Source organism: Anolis sagrei, chromosome 3 (genome assembly GCF_037176765.1).
Source record: "Anolis sagrei isolate rAnoSag1 chromosome 3, rAnoSag1.mat, whole genome shotgun sequence".
NCBI lineage: Eukaryota > Metazoa > Chordata > Lepidosauria > Squamata > Dactyloidae > Anolis > Anolis sagrei.
The window spans coordinates 1,450,433-1,474,217 of NC_090023.1; the positions used below are offsets into that span (position 1 = coordinate 1,450,433).

General features: G+C 46.9%; 1 protein-coding gene across 1 annotated transcript in view; it reads right to left on the minus strand.

The window, feature by feature from the left end:
- Positions 1 to 255: 255 nt before the first annotated feature.
- CNGA4 (cyclic nucleotide gated channel subunit alpha 4) overlaps positions 256 to 23,785 on the minus strand; it is a 36,476-nt gene continuing 12,946 nt past the window's right edge. Inside the window, exons 2-6 of the mRNA XM_067466391.1 lie at positions 23,329 to 23,478; positions 17,475 to 17,581; positions 13,173 to 13,507; positions 4,575 to 5,238; positions 256 to 617 (exon numbers count right to left, since the gene is read on the minus strand). Coding sequence (XP_067322492.1) covers positions 256 to 617; positions 4,575 to 5,238; positions 13,173 to 13,507; positions 17,475 to 17,581; positions 23,329 to 23,478 — 1,618 coding nt within the window. The remainder of the gene's footprint in view (positions 618 to 4,574; positions 5,239 to 13,172; positions 13,508 to 17,474; positions 17,582 to 23,328; positions 23,479 to 23,785) is intronic.

Here is a 23,785-nt window from a genome sequence, read left to right on the forward strand (position 1 = left end):
CATGACTGACATATCCCTGGAGTTGCTGAAGGTGAGTCTTGGGAGAGAGTTCGGACCCATGGCAAGTCCATTGAAGGTCATTCAGACCAACTCCAAATGAAGGGAGAGTGGAACTGGGAAGGGGGTGTCTGTCCTGGAGGTTCTCAGTCCAAGGAGGTGGCCTTTGGTCTGGGCCCAGGGGGACTGACCACTGGCTGGATGGGGAGGGGGCCTGGGAGAGGAGGGAGTGGGGGTGGGGGTCTGTCTCAGGGCTTCTCAGGGGGGCCCCTCCCCTCCCGACCCCCCCTCCAGCCGCTCCAGGCGCAGGGTCAGCTTGAGTGCCCCGGACTCCAGTCCGGCCAGCATGCGGGCCAGGCGGGTCTGGAGGGCGTCCAGGCGCTGCTGCAGGACCTCGGTCCGGCGCTGCTCCTCCCGCTGCCGGGCTTCCTCTCGGGCCTCCACTTGGGTGTCCAGCTGGCCCATCTGGAGCAGGATCTCCCGACCTTTGGCCTCCAGGGCCTCCTTGGCGCTGGGGAATTCGGCCAGCACTTCGGCCAGGTCTCCCTTGGACAAGCGGAAGAGGTCCGAGTAGCCCAGGCTCCGGATGTTGGCCGTGCGCCGGTTGCCCGAACGGTTGCCTGAAGCAAGCAAGGAAGGAAAGTGTATCATCAAAGGCTTCCTTGGCCAGAATCACTGGCTTGCTGTGAGATTTTAAGCTGTATGGCCAATATGCTCCAGTAGCATTCTCTCCTGATGTTTCACCTGCATTTGTGGTTAATGGCATCTTCAGAGGTTTTGTTGGCAGTGAAGTATATATATGTATATGTATATGTATATGTATATGTATATGTATATGTATATAGAGAGAGAGGTTGCCTGGCTTCTGTTGCCTGGAGGCACCCCCATTCGGAAAGTGCGTTCATTATTCAAAAACACCAGAAGCAAGACAGTAAATAAAGAAGACCACTCAGAAACTGGGGGAACTCCAGACATTATGTAATCAGAGGTTTTGTTGTCTAGATAGATAGATAGATAGATAGCGAGAGAGAGAGGTTGCCTGGCTTCTGTTGCCTGGAGGCACCCCCATTTGGAAAGTGTGTTCCAAATTGTTGCCTGGAGGCACCCCCATACTGTCTTGGAAGCAAGACAGTAAATAAAGAAGACCACTCAGAAACTGGGAGAACTCCAGACATTATGTAATCAGAGGTTTTGTTGTCTAGATAGATAGATAGATAGATAGATAGATAGATAGCGAGAGAGAGAGGTTGCCTGGCTTCTGTTGCCTGGAGGCACCCCCATTCGGAAAGTGTGTTCATTATTCAAAAACACCAGAACCAAGACAGTAAATAAGGAAGACCACTCAGAAACAGGGGGAACTCCAAGCGTCATGTAATCAAGGGTCAGAGAACACCTCCCAAACAGAGGGTGCCTCCAGGCAACAACAGCCAGGCTCCCTCTATGCAGACACTGTCACTGATTGACTTTGCAGCCTCATGGCTACTCAATGCTGTTCAAGGTTGCTTATTGCAACATTCACATTTCCTTAAACAGACAAGGGTTCCCTCTCCCAAGCCTGGACGTTATTCGACAGATTGCTTCATTGCCAACAGAGCCTCTGAAGAAGCCAGTCACAGATGTAGATGAAATGTCAGGAGAAAATGCTGCTGGAACATGACCATAACAGCCTGAAAAAACCTCCCAGCAACTCAAAGGAAGACAGAAAAAGCGGGGTATAAATAAACAAAAACATAACAACAACAACAACAACAACAATGAAGGGGTCAAGGGCCCTCAGGAGGGGGCTCCCTGGCATGGTCAGTCCTCCGGCCAAGGAGCGGCCAGGCCAGTGTGGGAAGGGAGGGTGTCTGAAGGGAAGCCCCCTGCCCCAGTGCTTTGGACTATGGATCCCATCTTCTCTCTAGCCTAGTCATGCATAGGGGCAAAATAGCCAGGGATGGAGGGAATGAAGAAGAAGGAAGGGAGAGGAGTGGGAAGAAAGGAAAGATAGGTAGATAGGAAAGAAGGAAGGAAGGAAGGATTGAAGCAGAAGAAGAGAGATGGAAGGGAAGAAGGAAGAAGGGGGATAAAGTAGCAAGGAGAGAGAGAAGAAAGCAAGGAACGGAAGAAGGAAGGTAAGAAAGAAGGAAGGAAGGAAGGAAGGAAGGAAGGAGTGAAGTGGAAGAGGAGAGACAAAAGGGAAGAAGGGAGGGAGAGTAGCAAGGGGAGAGAGAAAGAGAGAAGGAAGGAGAAATAAGGAAGGAAGGATTGAAGTGGAAGAGGACAGATGGAAGGGAAGGAGGAAGAAGGGGGGGACAGTAGGAATAAGAGAGAGAAGGAAGGAAGGATTGAAGTGGAAGTGGAGAGATGGAAGGGAAGAAGGAAAAAGGGAGGGAGAATAGCAATGAGAGAGAGAAAAAGAGAAGGAAGGAAATGAAGGAAGGAAGGAAGGAAGGAAGGAAGGAAGGAAGGAAGGGGAAGGGGACAGACAGAAGGGAAGAAGGAAGAAGGGAGGGAGAGTAGGAATGAGGGAGAGAGAAGGAAGGAAGGATTGAAGTAGAAGAGGAGAGATGAAAAGAAAGAAGGAAGAAGGGAGGGAGAGTAGGAATGAGAGAGAGAGAAGGAAGGAAGGATTGAAGTGGAAGAGGAGAGATGAAAAGAAAGAAGGAAGAAGGGAAGGAGAGTAGCAAGTAGAGAGAGAAGGAAGGAAGGATTGAAGTGGAAGAGGAGAGATGGAAAGGAAGAAGGAAGAAGGGAAGGAGAGTAGCAAGGAGAGAGAGAAGGAAGGAAGGATTGAAGTGGAAGAGGAGAGATGGAAAGGAAGAAGGAAGAAGGGAAGGAGAGTAGCAAGGAGAGAGAGAAGGAAGGATTGAAGTGGAAGAGGAGATATGGAAAGGAAGAAGGAAGAAGGGAAGGAGAGTAGGAATGAGAGAGAGAAGGAAGGAAGGATTGAAGTGGAAGAGGAGAGATGGAAAGGAAGAAGGAAGAAGGGGGGAGAGTAGGAATGAGAGAGAGAAGGAAGGAAGGATTGAAGTGGAAGAGGAGAGATGGAATGGAAGACAGAAGAAGGGAGGGAGAGTAGGAATGAGAGAGAGAAGGAAGGAAGGATTGAAGTGGAAGAGGAGAGATGGAAAGGAAGAAGGAAGAAGGGAAGGAGAGTAGCAAGGAGAGAGAGAAGGAAGGAAGGATTGAAGTGGAAGAGGAGAGATGGAAAGGAAGAAGGAAGAAGGGAAGGAGAGTAGCAAGGAGAGAGAGAAGGAAGGAAGGACTGAAGTGGAAGAGGAGATATGGAAAGGAAGAAGGAAGAAGGGAAGGAGAGTAGCAAGGAGAGAGAGAAGGAAGGAAGGATTGAAGTGGAAGAGGAGAGATGGAAGGGAAGAAGGAAGAAGGGAGGGAGAGTAGGAATGAGAGAGAGAAGGAAGGAAGGATTGAAGTGGAAGAGGAGAGATGGAAGGGAAGAAGGAAGAAGGGAAGGAGAGTAGCAAGGAGAGAGAGAAGGAAGGGAAGGATTGAAGTGGAAGAGGAGAGATGGAAGGGAAGAAGGAAGAAGGGAGGGAGAATAACAAGGAGAGAGAAAGAGAGAAGGAAGGAAATAAGGAAATAAGGAAATAAGGAAGGAAGGAAGGAAGGAAGGAAGGAAGGAAGGAAGGGGACAGACAGAAGGGAAGAAGGGAGGGAGAGTAGCAAGGAGAGAGAGAAAAAGAGAAGGAAAGAAGGAAGGAAGGAAGGAAGGAAGGAAGGAAGGAGGGAGGGAGGGAGGGAGGGAGGGAGGGAGGGAGGGAGGGAGGGAAGGAAGGAAGGAAGGAAGGAAGGAAGGAAGGAAGGAAGGAAGGGGACAGACAGAAGGGAAGAAGGGAGGGAGAGTAGCAAGGAGAGAGAGAAAAAGAGAAGGAAAGAAGGAAGGAAGGAAGGAAGGAAGGAAGGAAGGAAGGAAGGAAGGAAGGAAGGAGGGAGGGAGGGAGGGAGGGAGGGAAGGAAGGAAGGAAGGAAGGAAGGAAGGAAGGAAGGAAGGAAGGAAGGAAAGAAGGGGGAGGGGACAGAGGGTTAGGGGTAGGGTTAGACCTTCCTGGCTGACTAAATCTGATGATTTGTTTGAGAGAGTCAAAAGATCGTTGCTGTGCTCAGTGGACTTGCTGGTGACGGCATTCCAGGATTGCTTAGAATCCTCAAATCGAGTTGGAAGAGACCTGGTGGGCCATCCAGTCCAACCCCATTCTGCCAAGAAGCGGGACAATCCCATTCAAAGCACCCCCGACAGATACACTTAGGTCTGTGTATCTCACGGATGGTTATGCCGTCTGTCCGCCTTCTCATTGCGCAATATGAATAAACCTGTGTTTTGCCCTCTAACTGTTTGGACTCTTGCTTCGGATCCATAGCAGACTGGTAAGATCCTGGAGGGTCTTGGGACCCCGTTCCATAACAGTATGGTTTCAATGGAATTGCATGAAAGGAGTATGACTGGGGTCTATATAGCCTAAATATGTCAACCTAAGAAATAAGGCCTGGAAAACTACAAAAAGCTGCCCTCTTCCATAAGCAACTATACTGTATGCTGGACACTATGAAAACTGCGACCCCCGCTTGTGGGACCTTACCCTTGATGCTGAGGATGCTGATCTCCCCGAAGTAGTGTCCCTCCCTGAGGAGGGCGTAGGGCGTGACCCCGTCGTCGGCCACCACGGCCAGCTGCCCCTCACGCACGAAGAACATCTCGCGGCCCACCTCCCCCTTGCGGCAGACGTACTCTCCGGGCGAGTAGACCTGTGGCTGCAGGCGGAGGACCACCTCCTCCAGGAGGCTGCGCTCGCAGTGTCGGAAGATCTGGACCTTGCGCAGGGTGGGGAGGTGGACGGCGGACACCACTTCAGCACGCAGGTGTGGGGCCAGGTGTCGCAGGGCCCGGTCTTCCCGGATCATCTTGCGGTTCATGCGCAGGTGCCTCAGCCAGTCGTTCACACGGTGCCGCAGCCGGGGCTCCACCTGCATTTCACCCAGGTAGGCCTTGATGGGGTCGTGCTCTGGGAGGAAGGAGGCCTCGGCCCGGCCCATGTCGGCCACCTCGGAGGCCACACTGCCCATGATGGTGGCAAAGGCCAGCACAGCTAGCAGGAACCCGGCGGACATGAAGAGGAACTCCTCCTCACGGCTCGGCTCTGGCGTGTCCCCCACCGTGGTCAGCACCAGTGTCGAGAAGTAGAAGGAGTGCAGGTACTGGCGCAACAACCGTCCGAAGTCAGGGTCACTGGTGTTCGGGTAGACCTGCCATAAAACATGATGAATGGCTTGAATGAAATTGTATGAAACTACAAAAGGTGAACCAATGAACTGTAATTAAAAGTTTCTGCTGACACTGAGGGCCAGAGACAAATGATTAACTCTCGGTGGAAAACAACATGTTTACATTACCAAAGGGAATGATTTTTTTTAAGTTAAAGAATTGTTTACAAGGTTCCTTACATTAAGAAGGAAGCAAACAATGCTCATTAAGAGCCGTCGCAAACTCTGTTCCTGCGGGAGCAAACCTTGCTAGCACATCCCTGACGTCATGAGCCTGCGCCTCTCGCCCCGCCCCTTTCTCCGCCCCTTTCTCTTTGCCAGCGTGGTTTTTCCTTTGCTAGGGCAGCATTGCCCGCATTTTCTCTCAGTTGAATTCTGCCAACTGAGAGAGTATGCTGGCAATGCTGCCCTAGCAAAGGAAAAACCACTCTCGCAAGGAGAAAGAGGCGGAGAAAGGGGCGGGGCGAGAGGCGGAGTCTCATGACGTCAGGGACATGCTAGCAAGGTTTGCTCCCGCAGGAACAGAGTTTGCGACGGGTCTAAGAAGGAAAACCAATGATCACTTAAGGAAGCAAAGTCAACACCTGTCCAGGAACTGATGGAGTTGTCATGAAATAAATAAATGATGTATGCATGAAAGAAGTATGACTGGGGTCTACATAGCCTAACTATGCCAACCTAAGAAATGAAGCCTGGAAAACTACAAAAAGATTACTGATGAGAACTGCCACCATTGATGACTGGAAACAAATTATTAACTGTTGAACTCTTGGTGGAAAACAACATGTTTACATTACCAAAGGCAATGATTTTTTTAAGTTAAAGAATTGTTTACAAGTTTCCTTACATTAAGAAGGAAGCAAACAATGCTCATTAAGAAGGAAAACCAATGATCACTTAAGTAAGCAAAGTCAGCATCTGTCCAGGAACTGATGGAGTTGTCATGAAATAAATGATGCATGGTTTCAATGGAATTGCATGAAAGGAGTATGACTGGGGCCTATATAGCCTAAATATGTCAACCTAAGCAGTAAGGCCTGGAAAACTACAAAAAAAATACTGATGAGAACTGCTGACATTGATGACTGGAAACAAATGATTAACTGTTGAACTCTTGGTGGAAAACAACATGTTTACATTACCAAAGGCAATGATTTTTTTTAAGTTAGAGAATTGTTTACAAGGTTCCTTACATTAAGAAGGAAGCAAACAATGCTCATTAAGAAGGAAAACCAATGATCACTTAAGGAAGCAAAGTCAACACCTGTCCAGGAACTGATGGAGTTGTCATTAAATAAATAAATGATGTATGCATGAAAGGAGTATGACTGGGGTCTATATAGCCTAACTATGCCAACCTAAGAAATGAAGCCTGGAAAACTACAAAAAGATTACTGATGAGAACTGCCGCCATTGATGACTGGAAATAAATCATTAACAGTTGAACTCTTGGTGGAAAACAACATGTTTACATTGCCAAAGGCAATTATATTTTTAAAGTTAAGGAATTGTTTACAAGGTTCCTTACATTAAGAAGGAAGCAAACAATGCTCATTAAGAAGGAAAACCAATGATCACTTAAGGAAGCAAAGTCAACATCTGTCCAGGAACTGATGGAGTTGTCATGAAATAAATGATGCATGGTTTCAATGGAATTGTGTGAAAGGAGTATGGCTGGGGTCTATATAGCCTAACCTAAGAAATGAAGCCTGGAAAACTTATGCCAACCTAAGAAATGAAGCCTGGAAAACTACAAAAAGATTACTGATGAGAACTGCCACCATTGATGACTGGAAACAAATTATTAACTGTTGAACTCTTGGTGGAAAACAACATGTTTACATTACCAAAGGCAATGACTTTTTTTAAGTTAGAGAATTGTTTACAAGGTTCCTTACATTAAAGAGGAAGCAAACAACACTCATTAAGAAGGAAAACCAATGATCACTTAAGGAAGCAAAGTCAACATATGTCTAGGAACTGATGGAGTTGTCATGAAATAAATGATGTATGGTTTGAATGGAATTGTGTGAAAGGAGTATGACTGGGGTCTATATAGCCTAAAGATGCCAACCTAAGCAATAAGGCCTGGAAAATTCCAAAAATATTACTGATGAGAACTGCTGATATTGATGACTGGAAACAAATTATTAACTGTTGAACTCTTGGTGGAAAACAACATGTTTACATTACCAAAGGCAATGATTTTTTTTAAGTTAAGGAATTGTTTGAAAGGCTCGTTACATTAAGAAGGAAGCAAACAATGCTCCTTAGAAAAGAAAACCAATTATCACTTAAGGAAGCAAAGTCAACATCTGTCCAGGAACTGATGGAGTTGTCTTGAAATAAATGATGTATGGTTTGAATGGAATTGTGTGAAAGGAGTATGACTGGGGTCTATATAGCCTAAAGATGCCAACTTAAGAAATGAAGCCTGGAAAACTACAAAAAAAATATTGATGAGAACTGCTGACATTGATGACTGGAAACAAATTATTAACTGTTGAACTCTTGGTGGAAAACAACATGCTTACATTACAAAAGGCAATTAATTTTTTTTAAGTTAGAGAATTGTTTACAAGGTTCCTTACATTAAGAAGGAAGCAAACAACACTCCTTAGGAAAGAAAACCAATTATCACTTAAGGAAGCAAAGTCAACATCTGTCCAGGAACTGATGGAGTTGTCATGAAATAAATGATGTATGGTTTCAATGGAATTGCATGAAAGAAGTATGACTGGGGTCTATATAGCCTAACTATGCCAACCTAAGAAATGATGCCTGGAAAACTACAAAAAGATTACTGATGAGAACTGCCACCATTGATGACTGGAAACAAATGATTAACTGTTGAACTCTTGGTGGAAAACAACATGTTTACATTACCAAAGGCAATGGGTTTTTTTAAAAGATAGAGAATTGTTTACAAGGTTCCTTACATTAAGAAGGAAGCAAATAACACTGCTTAGGAAAGAAAACCAATGATCACTTAAGGGAGCAAAGTCAACATCTGTCCAGGAACTGATGGAGTTGTCATGAAATAAATGATGTATGGTTTGAATGGAATTGTGTGAAAGGAGTATGACTGGGGTCTATATAGCCTAACTATGCCAACCTAAGAAATGAAGCCTGGAAAACTACAAAAAAAATACTGATGAGAACTGCTGACATTGATGACTGGAAACAAATTATTAACTGTCGAACTCTTGGTGGAAAACAACATGTTTACATTACCAAAGGCAATGATTTTTTTTTAAGTTAGAGAATTGTTTACAAGGTTCCTTACATTAAGAAGGAAGCAAAGAACACTCCTTAAGAAAGAAAACCAATGATCACTTAAGGAAGCAAAGCCAACATCTGTCCAGGAACTGATGGACTGTGAGAGCCGTTCAGCAGTGGAACTCTCTGCCCCGGAGTGTGGTGGAGGCTCCTTCTTTGGAAGCTTTTAAACAGAGGCTGGATGGCCATCTGTCAGGGGGGATTTGAATGCAATATTCCTGCTTCTTGGCGGAATGGGGTTGGACTGGATGGCCCATGAGGTCTCTTCCAACTCTTTGATTCTATGAATCTATGAGTTGTCATGAAATAAATGATGAATTGAGAGGGCTTCAGACATGTATTGGAGGTACAATGGGGGCTTCAGGCACATAGGCTTATAGACTGCATGCAGATTACATTGGAAACATTGCAAGGTGCCTGGAGCAGTGCTGAACTTGGTACTTGTGATAAACAGGAAGATTGACCAAGACACGCTTGCTCCATGACTGCTTCTGCTTAACCACAAAGGTTGCTACACGTTAACTGTAAGGGGCGTGTTATGTTACTGAAATGTGGTTGCTACGTGCAATATATGCAATATTACCGTGTATGGGGGGTTGTTTACTGAAAAGGAAACTTTGTGGTAAGCTCCTTCCTGAAGATGTTTATGCTAAAGGAAATGTTTGCTTAATGCTATGTCAAATAAGGATAAAGGAAAACCTTAAGTTGTCAACAAGTAAGGTATATAAACCCTGATGTTCGTCCCAGTCGGGGCGGATGGCTTGGTACCGGCATACTGCATTATGCTGTCTGTCCGCCTTCTTATTGCGCAATATGAATAAACCTGTGTTTTGCCCTCTAACTGTTTGGACTCTTGCTTCAGATCCATAGCAGACTGGTAAGATCCCGGAGGGTCTTGGGACCCCGTTCCATAACAGTATGGTTTCAATGGAATTGCATGAAAGGAGTATGACTGGGGTCTATATAACCTAAATATGCCAACCTAAGCAATAAGGCCTGGAAAACTACAACAAGCTACTGATGAGAACTGCTGAACTGCTGACATTGATGGCCAGAAACAAATGATTAACTATTGAACTCTTGGTGGAAAACAACATGTTTACATTACCAATGACTCTTTTAAGTGAAGTTAAGGAAGCAAACAAGGCTCCTTACTTAAGAAGGAAAACCTTCTTAAGGAAGCAAAATCAGAATCCATCCAGGAACTGAGTTAGGATGTCTTCACTGGCAAAACACTGGCAAAACTGGAACAACAGCAAGAAATATTGCTATATAAGAGACATTTTACTATTCCAAAACTGTGGCAGACAGGAGGAGTCTGGTCCAGCCGCCAATCTTCTCCAAGAGATGGAGGGAGATGGCGTATTTGCAGAATGGCAGATTTGCAGGGATTGCAATCTGGCCTACATTCGGGGTCTCTTTTCCAGGAGAAGGAAGAAGAGATGGCACTGTGTGCATGGTGGGGAATGAATGTGTATATGCGTGTGAATGTTGAGTGAATTGTAGGATCCATTGTTTGTGTACCCAAAGTAGGTATAGAGTCTGTATGTCTATTTTCTTTCTCTATATTGCTCTGTAGTATACTCGGTCTGGATTGTTGTGAGTTTTCAGGCTGTATGGCCATGTTCCAGTAGCATTCTCTCCTGACGTTTCACCTGCATCTGTGGCTGATTTATTCAGAGGTCTGTGGGAATGAGGCAAGTGGAATGTATATAATCTGTGGATATATATGGGAGAAAGAACCTTTGTCTGTTTGAAGCGTGCTGCAGTTAAGTAGCCTTGCAGTTGCAAAGCCTGGCTGTTACTGCCTGGAGGCATCCTCTGTTTGGGAGGCGTTAACTGTCACTTGATTGTTTGCTGCCTGGAGTTTCCCTGTTTCCGAGTGATGTTCTTTATTTGCTTCCTTAATTCTGGTATTTTTCAATACTGGTGACCAGATTTTGTTCATTTTCATGGTTTCCTCCTTTCTGTTGAAATTGTCCACCTGCTTATGGTGGGTTTCAATAGCTTCTCTGTGTAGCCTGACATGGTGGTTGTGAGAGTGGTCCAGCGTTTCTGTGTTCTCCAATAATATTCTGTGTACAGGTTGGTCCCTATGTAGACTTGTCCACAGCTGGTATACGGGAGACCCCTGCAGAGGTGAGAGGATCTCTCTTGTCCTTTGTTGCATTGGTTGAGTTTCTCGGTGGGTCTGTAGATCATTTGGAGCTTGTGTTTCTCCATCAGGTTCCCTATGCGGTCAGTGGTTGCCTTGAGGTATGGCAAGAAGACTTTGCCTCCATCTTTGTCTTTACTCTCGTGGCTTGTTCTTGCACCTAATTGCAACATTCACAATTGCTTCGAACAGACAAGGATTCTTTCCACGACCCTGGACATTCCACAGATATATACACCCCACTTGCCTCATTTCCAACAGACCTCTAAAGATACCAGCCACAGATGCAGGTGAAACATTAGGAGAGAATGCTACTGGAGCCCAAGAAACTCACAGTAACTCAGTGATTCCAGCCATGAAGGCCTTCGACAACACATATACTCTGTTTGGGTTGTTGTAGGTTTTTTCGGGCTATATGCCCATGGTCTAGAGCAATAATGGGCAACCTTTTGAGCTTGGTGTGTCAATACTTGCCAAAAAAACGAGCATAACTCAGGTGGGGTGCCACTTCGAGAAAAACACTTAATTTCATGATATTTATAGTTTAATAACAAAAATATATTATTGTAATATATAACTGCATTTAATAAACCAAAAACTAATTATTTAACTTACCTGCTTTTTCTATAATGCCGTATATCTCGGCATTATAGAAAAATGCTGGTGTAGGAGCTGAGGATGAAATGTCTTTCTTGAGATGTGGCCACATCTCTGTATGCGGCTACATGCGACCGTGTGTCACCGAAAATGGCTACGCGTGTCAGTGCTGACACACGTGTCATAGGTTCGCCATCATGGGTCTAGAGGCATTCTCTCCTGACGTTTCGCCTGCATCTATGGCAAGCATCCTCAGAGGTATTTATTTATTTATTTATTTACTGTGCTTATCATCATCAATACTACAAAAGCCATTCCACGTCGTCTCATCGTCTAAACCACAATCCAGTATCATTTTCCGTTGTTCCATTCCTATCGTCATTACCAATTATTGCACTTCTTGTTCGAACGCCTTCTTGAACAGTCAAGTCTTTAGTTTCCTGCGGAATATCATCAGGGAAGGAGCCAGTCTGATGTCCACGGGAAGGGTGTTCCACAGCCGAGGAGCCACCACCGAGAAGGCCCTGTCTCTCGTCCCCGCCAGCCGTGCCTGTGAGGCAGGCGGGATCGAGAGCAGGGCCTCCCCGGACGATCTCAAAGTCCTGGTGGGCTCGTAGGTCGAGATGCGGTCGGATAGGTATCTTGGGCCGGAACCATTTAGGGCTTTATAGGCCAGCGCCAGCACCTTGAATTGAGCCCGGTAGCAGATCGGCAGCCAGTGGAGCTGGTACAACAAGGGCGTTGTATGCTCCCTGCGTCCTGTTAGTATCATGGCTGCCGCACGTTGGACCAATTGAAGCTTCCGGGCTGTCTTCAAGGGCAACCCCACGTAGAGAGCGTCAATACCTCAATTCCTCTGAGGATGCTTGCCATAGATGCAGGCGAAACGTCAGGAGAGAATGCCTCTAGACCATGGCCATATAGCCCGAAAAAACCTACAACAACCCAATGATTCCAGCCATGAAGGCCTTCGACAATACATTATACTCCGTCTCATTGTAAACTAAATAAAAGAACAGTTTTAGTGCTTTTGAATGTTTGAAAATGATCAAGGGTCTGGAGAACAAGCCCTATGAGGAGCGGCTTAGGGAACTGGGCATGTTTAGCCTGAAGAAGAGAAGGCTGAGAGGAGATATGATAGCCATGTATAAATATGTGAGAGGAAACCACAGGGAGAAGGGGGAGGGAGCAAGCTTGTTTTCTGCTTCCCTGGAGACTAGGACGCAAGGGAGGAATGGCTTCAAACTACAAGAGAGGAGATTCCATCTGAACACGAGGAAGAACTTCCTGACTGTGAGAGCCGTTCAGCAGTGGAACTCTCTGCCCCGGAGGGAGTGTGGTGGAGGCTCCTTCTTTGGAAGCTTTGAAACAGAGGCTGGATGGCCATCTGTCAGGGGTGATTTGAATGCAATATTCCTGCTTCTTGGCAGGATGGGGTTGGACTGGATGGCCCATGAGGTCTCTTCCAACTCTTTGATTCTATGATTCTATGAGGCTGGATGGCCATCTGTCAGGGGTGATTTGAATGCAATATTCCTGCTTCTTGGCAGAATGGGGTTGGACTGGATGGCCCATGAGGTCTCTTCCAACTCTTTGATTCTATGATTCTATGAGGCTGGATGGCCATCTGTCAGGGGTGATTTGAATGCAATATTCCTGCTTCTTGGCAGGATGGGGTTGGACTGGATGATGGCCCATGAGGTCTCTTCCAACTCTTTGATTCTATGATTCTATGAGGCTGGATGGCCATCTGTCAGGGGTGATTTGAATGCAATATTCCTGCTTCTTGGCAGGATGGGGTTGGACTGGATGATGGCCCATGAGGTCTCTTCCAACTCTTTGATTCTATGATTCTAGGATTCTATGAAAAGTATTCACAACAGACCCAGCCATCTGCCCCGAAGCCGATGTGCCCCGAGAGGGCGAAGTAGAGGCAGCCGTGCCAGTGGATTCCCGCGAAGATGCAGGAGACCAGCTTGAGCAGGCGGAAAGCGTGAGGGTGTGCGGTGCGGGTCTCTGTCCGGTCCAGGGCTTCCAGCAAGCGAGGGCTGCGCAGCAGGCGGTTGGCGCGCACTCCCAGCGGACAGCCCAGGCCCAGCCACAGGTACAGCAGGTCCGTCGGGAGCAGCGAGGCAACGTCCCGGCGGAAGGTTCCGGAGCCCATGTAACGCCGGGCGATGGCCCTGGGGTCCGCCACCAGCAGCCCTTCCTCCAGGAAGCCTGCCAGACGAGAGACACAGAGAGAAATGTCATGAATACATTTTAAAAACTTTAGTATACCAGGTATGAGCAAACTTTGGCCCTCCATCTGTCAGGGGTGATTTGAATGCAATATTCCTGCTTCTTGGCAGAATGGGGTTGGACTGGATGGCCCAGGAGGTCTCTTCCAACTCTAGGATTCTATGATTCTATTCTATGATTCTTATATAACATGTTTCTTTCTGCTGTTGTTCCAAAATGTTGTAAATGGGACAGGATTGTGGTGCAGGGATTGGGTTGTGGTGCAGCTGGTTGGGAGCCAGCTGCATTAAAATCACTATTTATTTATTTATTTATTTATTTGCTATATTTATATACCGCTCCTCTCAGCCCGAAGGCAATTCGGGGCAGTTTACAGTCAGACATCAAAGAATAAAAATACAGTAAAACAATTAAGATAATATTAAAAACATGATAAAATCAATTGACCAAGAGGTCATGAGTTCAAAGCCAGCCTGGGTCGGAGTGAGCTTCTGGCCATTTGTCTAGCTTGCTGTTGATCTTTGCAGCCCGAAAGGCAGTTGCACCTGTCAAGTAGGAAATTTAGGTACTGCTTATGCAGGGAGGCTAATTTAACTAATTTGCGATGCCATAAAATTCTCCAGCAGCATGCAAAGAATGAGGAAGTACTCCATTAGTGGACGGTGAAGCGACAGCTCCCCCGGTGGCCAGAATTCAAAGCGTACTCTCATGAAGCTGGAAAGTTAAATAGCCTCTGTGTGTCTGTCTATATATGTTGTGCGTCTATGGCATTGAATGTTTGCCGTATATACGTGCATTGTGATCCGCCCTGAGTCCCCTGCGGAGTGAGAAGGGTGGAATATAAATACTGTAAATAAATAAATAAATGACAGGTTGTTTTGCAGCTAAAACTTGCCGACTCTATAATCTCTATCAGATGTTAGCCTTTCTTCCTTAAGTGATGTTGGTTTCCCTTCTTAAGGAAGGTGCATTGTATTGTCGAAGGCTTTCATGACTGGAATCACTGGGTTGTTATAGGTTTTTTCAGGCAATATGGCCATAGTCTAGAGGCAGACCTCACTACCTCTGAGGATGCTTGCCATAGATGCAGGCAAAATGTCAGGAGAACATGCCTCTAGACCATGGCCATATTGCCCGAAAAAACCTACAACAACCCAAGGTGCATTGTGCTTGACTTCTCTAACTTAAAGAACCATTGTCTTTGACTATGTAAACATGTTGTTTTCAACTCAAGAGTTAATAATCGTCTCTGGTCATGTCAGAATTTCATCTTCATTTGCAGTTGTCCACAATGCCATTTTCCCAGGTTCCAATCCTCCCAGGATGGTGCCTTCGGTCTTGCCCAGACCTTGTTCATATACCTTTCATGCAATTTCAATGAAACCACTCCCCACATTTATCACAGAAGGGGGGAGCAGGGTGATCAGACTAGATGGCCTTGGCTCTTCTACATTCACAGGGTCGTAACTAAAGAAGTGTCAACAGTTGGAGCAATTGCAGATGGAAAGAACCCAAAGGAGAACTATCTTAGGCATGGACCAACTTCGGCCCTACCTCCAGGTGTTTTGGACTTCAGCTCCCACAATTCAACCTAGGCTGATAGGAATGGTGGGAGCTGAAGTTCAAAATGCCTGGTCCGTCTGCTCTTTCGGCTGAGATGAATCACCTGCAAGGATGAGAGCTTTTGCCTCTTGATATAATCCTTCCCAGGGCATCTTCCTGTGTCTCTCCCTACCTGTTTCCTCCCTGAAGCTCATGTATAGCACGGGCGATGCTGCCCTCTGCTCTTCTATGGACACTATGAGTCTAATGGTCACCTTTTTGGGCTAAATTACCTCCCCAGAATGAGGGTGTGCATTAGATTCACATCATATGGTCATCTCAGTGCTGAGTCAAACCAAGAAAATATTTTTTTTCAAATTGTGTTACATAGTTATTGTTATTGAGGAAGAGAACCCCATCAATGGTCACCATGCACCTCTTGCTCAGTTTGGTCAGCCAGGCCAGGTACCTGCAGGTGTGCTGCTGCTGCCCCCAAGTGGAGAGCTGTGGGATTGCAGCTCACCTTGGAGAGCAGTAGGTGGCTCCCAGGTGGGCTTTGCACACATAGATCATAGAATCCTAGAGTTGGAAGAGACCTGGTGGGCCATCCAGTCCAACCCCATTCTGCCAAGAAAGAGGAAAATTGCCTTCAAAGCACCCCCAACAGATGGCCATCCAGCCTCTGCTTCAAAGCCTCCAAAGAAGGAGCCTCCATTACACTCTGGAGCAGAGAGTTCCACTGCTGAACAGCTCTCACAGTCAGGAAGTTCTTTCTCGTGTTCAGACGGAATCTCCTTTCCGGACGCAATGGCTCCATTGCGTCCTAGTCTCCAGGGAAGCAGAAAGGAAGCTTGCTCCCTCCTCTCTAGGACTTCCTCTCATGTACTTATACATGGCTATCATGTCTCCTCTCAGCCTTCTCTTCTTCAGGCTAAACATGCCCAGCTCCTTAATCCACTCCTCATAAGGCTTGTTCTCCAGGCCCTTGATCATTTTAGTCGTCCTCCTCTGGACACATTCCAGCTTAGAGTCAATATCTCCCTTCAATTGCGGTGCCCAGAATTGGACACAGTGTGATTCCAGGTAGTGTGGTCTAAGCAACAACTAACCAGGGATGAGTTTGCAGCACTGCCTAGTTTGCAAGAAGTCAGCAATGCCATCAGCCAACAAAAAAATAACAAAGCCAGCGGACCTGATGGGATCCCTGCTGAAATCTTTAAAGAGGGAGGACCTGAGCTGACACAACAACTCCACCAGCTCATTGAAAAAGTGTGGGTGACCGAGAAAATCCTAGCAGATTTCAAGGATGCCACCATCATCACCCTCTTCAAAAAAAGGGGAAAGAACAGACTGTCCTCCCAACCCTGCTATATGCCTGCAAAACGTGGACTGTCTACTGACATCGCATGCAACTCCTGCAACGATTCCATCAGCGCTGCCTCTGGAAAATCGTGCAAATCTCTTGGCAAGACAGGCGGACAAACGTCAATGTGCTGGAAGAAGCAAAGACCACCAGCACTGAAGCGATGCTCCTCCGCCATCAACTCTGCTGGACCGGCCACGTTGTCCGGATGCCTGACCACCGTCTCCCAAAGCAGTTGCTCTACTCCGAACTCAACAATGGAAAATGCAATGTTAGTGGACAAGAGAAGAGATTTAAAGATGGCCTCAAAGCCAACCTTCAAAACTCTGGCATAGACACTGAGAATTGGGAAGCCCTGGCCCTTGAGCGCTCCAGCTGGAGGTCAGCTGTGACCAGCAGTGCTGCAGAATTCGAGGAGGCACGAATGGAGGGCGAAAGAGAGAAATGTGCCAAGAGGAAGGTGCATCAAGCCAACCCCAACCGGGACCGCCTTCCACCTGGAAACCAATGCCCTCCATGCGGAAGAAGATGCATAGGGCTTCACAGTCACCTACGGACCCACGCTGGAGGATTATCCTACTTGGACAACGAGGGAGTAATAAGTAAGTAAGTAAGTAAGTAAGTAAGGTCTAAGCAAGGCAGAATAGAGCATGGGGAGCATGACTTCCCTGGATCTAGTCTCTAGGCTTCTCTTGATGCAGGCCAAAATCCCATTGGCATTTTTTGCCACCGCATCACATTCCTGGTTCCTTTTCCATTTCCCATGAGGACCCCAAGATCTTTTTCACACGTCTTGCTCTCGAGCCAGGCATCATTGTCCCTCATTCTGTCTCTTTGCATTTCCATTTTTCTGCCTAAGTGGAGTATCTTCCATTCATCCCTATTGAGCTTCATTGTGTTAGTTTTGGCCAACCATCTCTCTCATCTGTGAACATTCTGCTCCTGTCTTCTGGAGTATTAGCTATCCCGCCCAAACCCAAGGGAGGAGAGGAAAGACTCTGTGACCCTCAATCATTTCCCAGAGGAAAGGGGGGCACTGACCGGTGCGGAAGTGCACCCCGATGTCCGCCAGGTAGAGCAGGTCACTGAGGTAGTCCAAGGCCAGCCACAGGAAGAGGTACTTCTCCTGCAGATCGGAGAAGCAGGACCTGAGGAAGAGGAAGACAAGGTGTTTTGGACTTCAACTCCCACCATTCAGCCTCAGACCCCTTCCTTTTCAAACAACAACAGCCACAACAACAACAACGTCTCCTTGGCTTGGAAGAAGTGTCCTTTCTTTCTCCCTCACGAAAAGCTTACCTGGGGGTTTTGGGGTCATCGCTGTCCCCCCCACGGCTGCTCTTCCTTGTCTGGATGAGCGCTGCCTTCCCTTCGTCCAGGCCATTCATCTTGATGCTTCAGGCCCTCTCTAATATCCCCCCGTTTCTTCCTTTACCTGCCACCAGGTGTGTCACCCCAGCAACAGAGTCCCTTGCGGTCCCCGGCACACACCTGAGCCACAGGTGCATCCCTAAAGGGCCCAATCAAGGATAATGATGAAGGCCCCAAGGAAGCCCTCAGAAGGGAACCCCAAGGGTCATCCATCCAGCCCTCTTCTGCCTTAAAAGGAGGCACAATCAAAGCCCTCCTGGTAGATGCCCATCCAGCCATGGATATGACACACTATATTCTATATCAGTGATTTGAAAGCAATATTCCTTCTTCTTGGCAAGGGGTTGGACTGGATGGCCCATGAGGTCTCTTCCAACTCTTTGATTTGATTCTATGATTCAGGCATGGGCCAATTTCAGCCCTCTTTCCAGGTGTTTTGGACTCCAACTCCCACCATTCCTAACAGCCTCAGACCCCTTCCTTTTCCCCTCGCAGCTGGGAATAGGAATCTGGTTGACACAGCAAGGCCATAAATCTTCTCTTAGAGCAGGCATGGGGAACCTTCGGCCCTCCAGGTGTGGTGGACTTCAACTCCCACAATTCCTTGAGGCCAAGGTAAGCCTTTGGGGCGAATGCCGAGCCTCAAGGAATTGTGGGAGTTGAAGTCCACCACACCTGGAGGGCCGAAGGTTCCTGACCCCTGTCTTAGAGGATGGGAAAAAGCTAGGAGGCTAAGTAGGAGGCTAACACAATGGGTCTGAATATGTACACTCACAGCAATAAAATAGTGTTATGGCTTAATGCAGGCATGGACAAACTTCGGGCCTCTCTTCATGTGTTTTGGACTCCAACTCCCACCATTGCTAACAGCCTCGTGCTCCTTCCTTTCCCCCCCCCCCCCCCCTCAGCTGCTTAAGTGGGGATGTAGCTGGGAATAGGAATCTGACACAGAAAGGCCATAAATCTTCTAACAGAGGATGGGAAAAAACTAGGAGGCTCATTAGCTAGTAGTAACACATTGGATCTGAATATGTATGCTCACAGCTATAAAATAATATCATGGCTTAATGCAGGCATGGGCAAACATCAGGCCTCCCTTAATGTGTTTTGGACTCCAACTCCCATCATTCCTAACAGCCTCAGGCCCCTTCTGTTTCCCCCTCAGCTGCTTAAGTAGTAGGGCTGGTCAATTCGTTTCGTTAATTCGTAATTCGTTAAAAAATTCGTTAATTTTTGAATTACGAAACGATTACAAAACATTTTTTTTAACCTGGAAGTGTTTTTAAATATCGAAACGGCAGGCGCCAAAAAATTTTGTATTTCCGTCCATTTCGGAAATACGTAAGATGGCCGCCTGCCGATGCTTGCTGAGAGGGGCGAGCGAGAGGGGCGAGCGAGCGGCGAGCGAGAGGGGCGGAAGCACTCTCTCCTGACATTTCACCCACATGTATGGCAGGCATCCTCAGAGGTTGTGAGGTCTGTTGGAAACTAGGCAAGTGGGGTTGATATATCTGTGGAATAATGTTCAGGGTGGGAGGAAGAACTCTTGTCTGCTGGAGGCAAGCGTGAATGTTGCAGCTGGCCAGCTTGATGAGCATCGAATGGCCTTGCAGCTTCATGGTCTGGCTGCTTCCTGCCTGAATGTTGCAATTGGCCAGCTTGCTTAGCATTGCTGCCTTTTAATAATAATAGCGAGCGGCGAGCGAGAGGGGCGAGCGAGCGGCGAGCGAGAGGGGTGGAAGCACTCTCTCCTAACATTTCACCCACATCTATGGCAGGCATCCTCAGAGGTTGTGAGGTCTGTTGGAAACTAGGCAAGTGGGGTTGATATATCTGTGGAATAATGTTCAGGGTGGGAGGAAGAACTCTTGTCTGCTGGAGGCAAGCGTGAATGTTGCAGCTGGCCAGCTTGATGAGCATCGAATGGCCTTGCAGCTTCATGGTCTGGCTGCTTCCTGCCTGAATGTTGCAATTGGCCAGCTTGCTTAGCATTGCCTATTAATAATAATAGCGAGCGGCGAGCGAGAGGGGCGAGCGAGCAGCGAGCAAGAGGGCCCGCCAGAGTGAGTGCCTGCCTTCCCTCCTTAATAATAATTAATAATAATTAATCCCTATTCTACTAAATTAATAATTAAATTTAAAAAATATTTTAAAAATATTGAAAAAAAAAAGGGCGCCATCTTTACAAAATGCTTTGTAAATATTTACGAAATTTCGTAAATACCGAAACTTTTTTTTGGGAAAGTTTTGTAATTATTTTAAATATCGAAACAAAAAAACCCCCCAATTACAAATCGATTTTAGAAACAAATTTTTGCGTTGTTACCCAGGCCTATTAAGTAGGGATGTAGCTGGGAGTAGAAATGTGGTTGACACAGCAAGGCCATAAATCTTCTCATAGTGCAGTGTTTCTCAACCTGGGGGTCGGGACCCCTGAGGGGATCGCGAGGGGGTGTCAGAGGGGTCGCCAAAGACCATAAGAAAACACAGTATTTTCTAGGTTCCTGTGGGTTTTTTCGGGCTATAGAGCCATGTTCTAGAGGAATTTCTCCTGACGTTTCGCCTGCATCTATAATAATAATAGGTGATAATAATGTATAATAATGATGGAGCAATGTTATCTCCTTGCTTGGCAGAAATCAGGGGCTTGGGCTGGATGGCCTCTGGGGTTCCCTTCCTTCGGGTTCTAGGTTCCACCGACCTCAATGAACTCTGGAAGCGGCGTTGGGCGGAGGGCGCCCCCTGCTGGCTACAGTATTTTCTGATGGTCATGGGGATTTCATGTGGGAAGTTTGACCCAATTCTATCGTTGGTGGGGTTCAGATTGTTCTTTGATTGTAATGAACTATAAATCCCAGCAACTACAACTCCCAAAAGTCAAGGTCTATTTTCCCCAGGCTCCACCAGTGTTCACATTTGGGCATATTGAGTATTCGTGTCAAGTTTGGTCCAGATCCATCATAGAATCATAGAATCATAGAATCAAAGAGTTGGAAGAGACCTCATGGGCCATCCAGTCCAACCCCCTGCCAAGAAGCAGGAATATTGCATTCAATTGTTTGACTCCTCAGTGCTCTCTGGGTATAGGTGAACTACAACTCCCAAGCTCAAGGTCAATGCCCATCAAACCCTTCCAGTGTTTTCCATTAGTCATGGGAGCCAAATTTGTTTCAAATCCATCGCTGGTGGAGTTCAGAATGCTCTTTGATTATAAGTGAACTATAAATCCCAGCAACTACAACTCCCAAATTACAAAATCAATCCTCCCCAACCCCACTTGCATTCACATTTGGGTGTATTGGGTATTTGTGCCCAGTTTGGTCCAGTGAATGAAAATGCATCCTGTATATCAGATATTTACATTATGATTTATAACAGTAGTAAAATGACTGTTACGAAGTAGCAACGAAAACAATGTTATGGTTGGGGGTCATCACTACATGAGGGGCTGGATTAAGGGGTCGCGGCATTAGGAAGGCTGAGAAACACTGTCATAGTGGATAGGAACAAACTAGGAGGCTAATTAGCTAGTACTAACACAATGGGTCTGAATCCATACACTCACCGCAACAAAATAATGATGTTATGACTTAATGCAGGCAAACTTCTGGCCTCCCTTCATGTGGCAAATTATAGACCTCTTTCCAGGTGTTTTGGACTTCAACTCCCACCATTCCTCACAGCCTCAGACTGAGGGGGAAAAGGAAGGGGCCTAAGGCTGTGTGGAATGGTGGGAGTTGAAGTCCAAAACACCTGGAGGGCTGAAATTGGCCCATGCCTGGGCTAACCGTAACAGCAATACAATAGATAATTTGCCAATAGACAACTCATGGAGTGTCGAAGGCTTTCATGGCTGGAATCACTCAGTTCTTGTGGGTTTTTTCGGGCTATATGGCCATGTCCTAGAGGCATTTCTCCTGACGTTTCGCCTGCATCTATGGCAAGCATCCTCAGAGGTGAGGACCTCACCTCTGAGGATGCTTGCCATAGATGCAGGCAAAACGTCAGGAGAAATACCTCTAGACCATGGCCATATAGCCTGAAAAAACCTACAACAACCTCACTACCTCTGAGGATGCTTGCCTTAGATGCAGGCGAAACGTCAGGAGAAATGCCTCTAGAACATGGCCATATAGCCCGAAGAAACCTACAACAACCTCACTACCTCTGAGGATGCTTGCCATAGATGCAGGCGAAACGTCAGGAGAAATGCCTCTAGAACATGGCCATATAGCCTGAAAAAACCTACAACAACCTCACTACCTCTGAGGATGCTTGCCTTAGATGCAGGCGAAACGTCAGGAGAAATGCCTCTAGACCATGGCCATATAGCCCGAAGAAACCTACAACAACCTCACTACCTCTGAGGATGCTTGCCATAGATGCAGGCGAAACGTCAGGAGAAATGCCTCTAGAACATGGCCATATAGCCTGAAAAAACCTACAACAACCTCACTACCTCTGAGGATGCTTGCCATAGATGCAGGCGAAACGTCAGGAGAAATGCCTCTAGACCATGGCCATATAGCCTGAAAAAACCTACAACAACCTCACTACCTCTGAGGATGCTTGCCATAGATGCAGGCGAAACGTCAGGAGAAATGCCTCTAGACCATGGCCATATAGCCTGAAAAAACCTACAACAACCTCACTACCTCTGAGGATGCTTGCCTTAGATGCAGGCGAAACGTCAGGAGAAATGCCTCTAGACCATGGCCATATAGCCCGAAGAAACCTACAACAACCTCACTCCCTCTGAGGATGCTTGCCATAGATGCAGGCAAAACGTCAGGAGAAATACCTCTAGAACATGGCCATATAGCCTGAAAAAACCTACAACAACCTCACTCCCTCTGAGGATGCTTGCCTTAGATGCAGGCGAAACGTCAGGAGAAATGCCTCTAGACCATGGCCATATAGCCTGAAAAAACCTACAACAACCTCACTACCTCTGAGGATGCTTGCCATAGATGCAGGCGAAACGTCAGGAGAAATGCCTCTAGACCATGGCCATATAGCCCGAAGAAACCTACAACAACCTCACTACCTCTGAGGATGCTTGCCATAGATGCAGGCGAAACGTCAGGAGAAATGCCTCTAGACCATGGCCATATAGCCTGAAAAAACCTACAACAACCTCACTACCTCTGAGGATGCTTGCCATAGATGCAGGCGAAACGTCAGGAGAAATGCCTCTAGACCATGGCCATATAGCCCGAAGAAACCTACAACAACCTCACTCCCTCTGAGGATGCTTGCCATAGATGCAGGCGAAACGTCAGGAGAAATGCCTCTAGACCATGGCCATATAGCCTGAAAAAACCTACAACAACCTCACTACCTCTGAGGATGCTTGCCATAGATGCAGGCGAAACGTCAGGAGAAATGCCTCTAGAACATGGCCATATAGCCCGAAAAAACTCACAAGTACTGAACTCATGGAGTGTTTCTGGATCATTCCAGACCTGGAACCATACTGAACCCATTTGGACCTGCCACCCCACCCCCCCAACAATGTTATTACCTGCTGATGAGGAAGATCCAGTTGTAGGTGATGGGCGCCACCATCACAAGCAGCCACCGGTAATAGTCGTCTCCAGAAGGGTCCAGGACCCAGTTCTTCTCCGATTGAGGTCCATAGCTGAGACAAAGAGGGGGACTCTGGAATGAGGCTCTGTAGGAAAGACAGAGGGAAAGAGGGTCTTGAAGGAAGGTCCAGGCCCAAGCCCCCTACTCTCAATGGGGTGAGCCATTTTCCCCCCATCCCAGCCTCACTGGGCCTATGTTCATATCTCTACGGGGAGAAATGTGGGACATAAGCAAAGATGATGATTGTTGGAAATAGCTACCTTATAGAATCATAGAATCAAAGAGTTGGAAGAGACCTCATGGGCCATCCAGTCCAACCCCATTCTGCCCAGAAGCAGGAATATTGCATTCAAATCACCCCTGACAGATGGCCATCCAGCCTCTACTTAAAA